This window comes from Alosa alosa, chromosome 10 (genome assembly GCF_017589495.1).
Source record: "Alosa alosa isolate M-15738 ecotype Scorff River chromosome 10, AALO_Geno_1.1, whole genome shotgun sequence".
Lineage (NCBI taxonomy): Eukaryota > Metazoa > Chordata > Actinopteri > Clupeiformes > Clupeidae > Alosa > Alosa alosa.
Window position 1 is genome coordinate 35,573,365 of NC_063198.1, and position 6,000 is coordinate 35,579,364.

Genomic DNA, 6,000 nt, shown 5'->3' on the forward strand with positions numbered 1-6,000 from the left:
CTCTATCTATCTATCTATATACAGTAAACTGCCTTACTAAAGCAGTATAGTCTGCTGCTGAGGAATAATGTGTGTATAGTTTAGAGCAGGTGGGCAACAGTTTTAGTCTGAGGGCCACAGTTACTTTGGCAAAGTAAGCGGAGGGCACACTTTGGACAATTGCCAGCCTATTTCAAGGCCTGATATTTATTTTTGCTAGGCCAGTCTGACCTGCTACTCTAAGGTTACAATATCTGGATTTACTTTCAAGAATGAATTTCCTACACTACCCGATATTGTTCAACCTTCATTCCAGCTGTAGCTATATTCAAGATAGAAAACTATTACCAAAACTCCAAATGTATGTGTGCAGGTTACATTGACATACAGACTTAAAGCAATCTCGCTTGGAATGTATGTGTGCAGGTTACATTGACATACAGACTTAAAGCAATCTCGCTTGGAATTATCAAATGTAATTGAGGGATGACCAGAGGGATGACCAGAGGGAGGCCTTAATCAATGACCAGAGGGAGGCCTTAATCAATGAAAAAACATATTCAGCGTATTTCCGCTGTGATTATTCATTTTTTTTGTAATTTCTTTCACATATTTTGTTTAAATTGTTGAAATAGAACACAACTTAAGTGCAGATCAATTTCATCACACGTATGTTTGCTTGAAAAATATAAAGGACAACATGGAATAGGCCTTTGTATCTCACACAATTTCAATTTGATTTAACTGTATCATCACCATCTACGGGACATGTATAAGAAATGGCAACATGAAAAATAACATCATCAATCAAGGGTAACTTAATGGAACTTTGGCTAGGCCTACTTTAGAACAATGTATTTCGGCCTATGCAACTTAGATAGGCTATTTGTCGGTGTTCTGTAACTCAATGTGAACAATTGAGGCGGTCGCCTTTCTTCACTAAGTCATTGAAATCTGGGGTGGTGTTTGATGTTGAGATGCACAACACGGATGACAGGTGTGCGTCGGTTAGTCGTGATCTGTAGCGTGACTTATTAAAGTTCATCACAGAGAAAGTCTGCTCGCATACATACGTGGAACCGAAAAAGACGAGCGTCCTTTGCGCATGCCTCCGCATGTTAGGGTACTTGCCCTCGTTCAATGCACCGTAAAACCTGTCCAATGATGACGAGGTGAATTTCTCCTTGAGAGTGGGATCGCACTGCATGTCAATCAACTCAAGCTGAACCTCCGGAGGCGCTTGGTCGCTGTCAAAGGGAAAGGGGGAGGACACCAGCTCCATCTCTTTTTCAATCTTTCTGAAATCAGAGAAACGCCTGTTGAATTCAGTGTGCAGATCCTCGAGTGCAGTGGTGTAATTGACAGTGAGTCGGGATGGCACATCCGTCATTGTGGCGAGAGTTGGGAAATGTGTAAAGCTCTTGTTTGTCATTTGTCGGGAAAACAGGATCAGCTTTGCTCTGAATGCTCGCACGTAGGAATACAGTTCGTGCACGAACACATCCTTCCCCTGCAGCTTCCGATTGAGGTCATTTAAATCGCCCATTAAATCCACAGCAAAGGCAAAGTCAAGCGTCCAATCGGAATCTTCAAGTTCTGGAAAGTCACCAGCCTTCCTAACATTCTCCAGAAACACCCCTATCTGACCTCTCACCCCTATCTGTCCTCTGACCTCTCAGGTCCCACACACCCCTATCTGACCTCTCAGGTCCCACACACCCCTATCTGACCTCTGACCTCTCAGGTCCCACACACCCCTATCTGACCTCTCAGGTCCCACACACGGAGTAGCACTGTGCCCAGGCTCAGCCAGCGGACGTTTGAGTGGTATGGGACATCAGTGTGTTCTGCCTCACTTCCCTCCAACAACTGGATAAACTGGCGGTGGTTAAGCGCCTGGGCCCTGATGAAATTGACAAGTTTCACTACAGTTTTGGTGACGTGATCAAGCTTTAACACTGACTTAGACAAGGCCTCCTGATGAATGATACAGTGCAAGAAAATCAAAGTTGAGTTGGGGTCATCCTCTCTCACCCTGTCCTGTATCCTATGCAACAGCCCAGTGTTCTTACCGGTGAGGTTTGGTCAGCCATCAGTGGTCACGTTCAGTAACTTCACCCACGGTAGGTTCATTCTCTGCATGCATCCTGACACCGTATCATAGAGGTCTGAACCCCTTGTCGTCCCCTTCATTGATTCCATCTCAAGAAATTCCTCCATTATGTCAAAAGTGTCAGTAATACCTCTGATGAATATAAGCAGCTGGGCAGTGTCTTTAATATCGGTGCTCTCATCCAGCGCTATTGAAAAGTATGTGAAATCAGTGGCCCTTTTTAGCAATGCAGATGTCAGCTCATCATCAATTATTGATGCGACGAGTAACTATACGGCGAGACAGGCTCACATTCGAACTGAATTTTGCTGTCAGGGCACAGTATGCTAGCTGCCTCTACCATACAGTCTTTTACAAACTCACCATCTGAAAATGGTTTGCTGTGTTTGGCGATTTTGTGTGACACCATATAGCTCACTTTTGTTGCTGATTCCTGTACATTAGACTGCTTGGTAAAAATATTGTGCCTGTGGCAGTTAAGTTGGAGGACAATCTCGTGGCTTTTTCTTCCCTCTCCTTTGCGGAGAAATTCACGGCATAATTAGCATGTTTAGTATTAAAGTGCTAATATTGGATTCTTTAAAGACAGCGATGCTCTCCTGACATATCAGACAAATTACCTTTGATCCGACGTTTGTGACAAAATATTTTGACATCCATTCTTTATTGAATGCTCGACATTCATAGTCAACTTTTCTCTTTTTTACTAATTTTGACAAATTGTTTATGCTGCCGGCCGGAGGAATGAAGAAGAGAAGTAGAGTTGCAAATTGTAATTTCACACAGCGCCATCTGCTGGATTGTTTTTAATAGCAGGATCACAGTTCGGATAAAGGCGGCGTGTGCGCCATCTGCTGGATTGTTTTTAATAGCAGGATCACAGTTCGGATAAAAGCGGCGTGTGCGCCATCTGCTGGATTGTTTTTAATAGCAGGATCACAGTTCGGATAAAGGCGGCGTGTGTTTCATTCAAATTGCGAGCGCATCAAGCTCATCGCGGGGGCCGGATTGAAGCACTATGCGGGCCGGATCCGGCCCGCGGGCCGTATATTGCCCATGTATAGTTTAGAGCAGTGTTTCTCAAAGTGTGGTCCGGGGACCACTGGTGGTCCTCAAGCTATCCCAAGTGGTCCGCGAGCAGACGTGGTAAAATATAATATAGAGGAGTTGTTTGCAATATTGAACCAACTTGTATGTAAATTCAAACAGTTCTGCAACACTGTCTATGTAAAATATGCCAGTTTAAATCATATGAATCCTCTGACACAATAAGCAAAGTGCAAAGACAATAAGCAAGGTGGTTCAGTGAGTAAGTTTAGGCCTATTGTGTAGGCTAATATACTGTGAAGTAGGTCTAATCTTTTTTTTAGCTAGGTGGTCTGTGTGTTTCTTTTTTATTGGTTAAGTGGTCCTTCATCTGAAAAAGTTTGAGAAACACTGGTTTAGAGGATATAAACTGCCTTACTAAAGCATTATAGTCTGCTGCTGAGGAAGAAGATTTCCACAAAGGTCAACAATACAGAAGTTGTGTGAGAGGTCTATTGCACTGTAACTTGAATGTCAGCTTTAGCAATCCCCTGAATGCCGGCGTTGCTGTATCTGGCAGTGTTGAATGCCTGTGTTGCTGTATCTGGCAGTGTTGAATGTCTGTGTTGCTGTATCTGCCAGTGTTGAATGGCCATGTTTTCATAGACTTTTAGTTTTCATTCAGACTTTTTATTTTAACATCAAAATTGAAGTCTAAATAAAACTAAAAGTCTTTGTATAAAAATGAACTTTACTGCCTGAAGGACAGAACAGCCTGTGTTGCTGTATATGACAGTGTTGAATGATTGTGTTGTTTTAACTGACAGTGTTGAAATGCTTGTGTTGTTTTAGCTGACAGTGTTGAATGCCTGTGTCGCTGTAGCTGAAAGTGTTGAATGCTTGTGTTGTTTTAGCTGACAGTGTTGAAATGCTTGTGTTGTTTTGCTTGTGTTGTTTTAGCTGACAGTGTTGAAATGCTTGTGTTGTTTTAGCTGACAGTGTTGAATGCTGGTCGGAGGTACCTGGGCACAGATGACCTCAGGGGCCGCGTACTTGTGACCTCTGGTCTCGGGGGCATGAGTGGGGCGCAGGCCAAGGCTGCCGTCATCGCTGGCTGTGTGGGGGTCATTGCTGAGGTATGTGGTATTGTGTATGTCGATGTAAATTGTATAGTGGTGAGATTACAGAAGTGTTTAACACTGTTGAAGCTAGAGCTGGGTGTTATGTATTATTTGAAAATGTTATCTCCTCTTAGGTTGATGAGGCCCCGCTGAGGAAAAGACATGAACAGGGCTGGCTAATGGAGGTGACCAGTGACCTAGAGCATTGTATCAAGCGCATCAGGTAAAACACAGTCAGAGAATACCGTCAGTGCACCTGCTAAACCTGGACTTTACCTGTGTAAACGCACCTGGTTAACCTGTGGGGTATTCCACAAACGGAGGTTTTTTTTTTTATGTATATTTTTTGGGGCTTTTTTGCCTTTATTTGGACAGGACAGTGGAGAGTGAGACAGGAAGCAAGTGGGAGAGAGACATGGGGTGGGATCGGGAAATGACCGCAGGTAGGATTTGAACCTGGGTCCCCGTGGGCACTTGGACCCGTATATGGTACGGGCGCTGTAGCCTGCTGCGCAACAGCGCCCCCCACAAATGGAGGTTTAACAAACAGAATTAACGCTGAACTCCATTGGCTTTCCGCTGAACTGATTGACCCTGTGCCGACTAAACCAGACGAAACCAGAGCTGTCAGTTCCACCGTACCGGTTATGAATTAGTTCAATCAACACGGGGTTGGTTAACGCAGGGTTGTGGGCGTCCACGCCCAACCTATAAAGACGTGATGTATGGATCATGGAAATCCTGATCAAAATGGCGAAAAGGGCCACATATTTCACCGACCTCGAACTCCAGGTCCTCCTGGAAAGTTAAGATGAGGAAAAAGCTGTTATAATGAAGAAAGAAATAAAGAGAAGTATCAGAGAAATATCAGAGAAATAAAGCCTGGCAGCGGATCGCTGACTGCGTTAATGCGTAAGTTTTATTACAAAAGCACGATCCTAAATATTTGAACTATGAATCTATTAATATCTCAGTTAAGCTTTCTTAACGTTCCTATCACATAACCTGTTATTCTACAAAGATTTACTCTGATGGGCCCCAACTATCATCTGATCAAGTCAAGATTAAATATAAAAACGTCATACAAACTGGTAAGCTTTTCCCACCATCGTATTGGCCTTTGTCAGTCCAGCATTTAAATTGTCATAACATATTTGTCACACCTGCTTTTAAATAACCACTTTATTTTAAGCCAATCGTAAGAGGGCTGACAGTTGGCAGATGGTCTCTGATATATGCTCATAATGCAACGCACTGTTGAAATTTATAGCTGCAATTGGATTCAATACATCCTGGCATCGCGGACCGAATCAGGCTAATTGCCTCCACATTAGTGATCATGTAGGAAGCATCAAATATCATCTAGTAATGATAAAAAATCAAGATCAACAGTGATTAACAAACCATCATGAAGATATTGGAAATGCATGGCTAATATAGGCTGCGTATACCTACCTGAACATTTATAATGACATATTCGGAAATTCTGAAACATAACACCCAGATGACAAGTCAACAACAAGGGTAATTTCTGTGCTATTTGGGAACACTTAAAGCATATAATGCTGACCTGCGAGTTGGTGAAACCCCATTTTAATGACCCTCATGTGTTTGTGGCCAGGAAAGTGGATTTAGTCACGCACCAAGTGCAGACCGTAGCTTCCCCTATATGCTCAGGATCTCCAACACTGTACAAAAAACCATCCGTCGCAAAAAAACGGAGAGCTATGCAAATAGTTTGCAGTGAACTGAGGCCAGGTC

At 43.2% G+C, this 6,000-nt stretch overlaps 1 protein-coding gene across 1 annotated transcript in view; it reads left to right on the plus strand.

Annotated features, from left to right (window-relative positions):
• Positions 1–6,000, plus strand: part of uroc1 (urocanate hydratase 1) — a 63,092-nt gene that overhangs the window by 35,207 nt on the left and 21,885 nt on the right. Inside the window, exons 8-9 of the mRNA XM_048256045.1 lie at positions 4,111–4,254; positions 4,374–4,462. Of these exons, the coding sequence (XP_048112002.1) occupies positions 4,111–4,254; positions 4,374–4,462 (233 nt within the window). The remainder of the gene's footprint in view (positions 1–4,110; positions 4,255–4,373; positions 4,463–6,000) is intronic.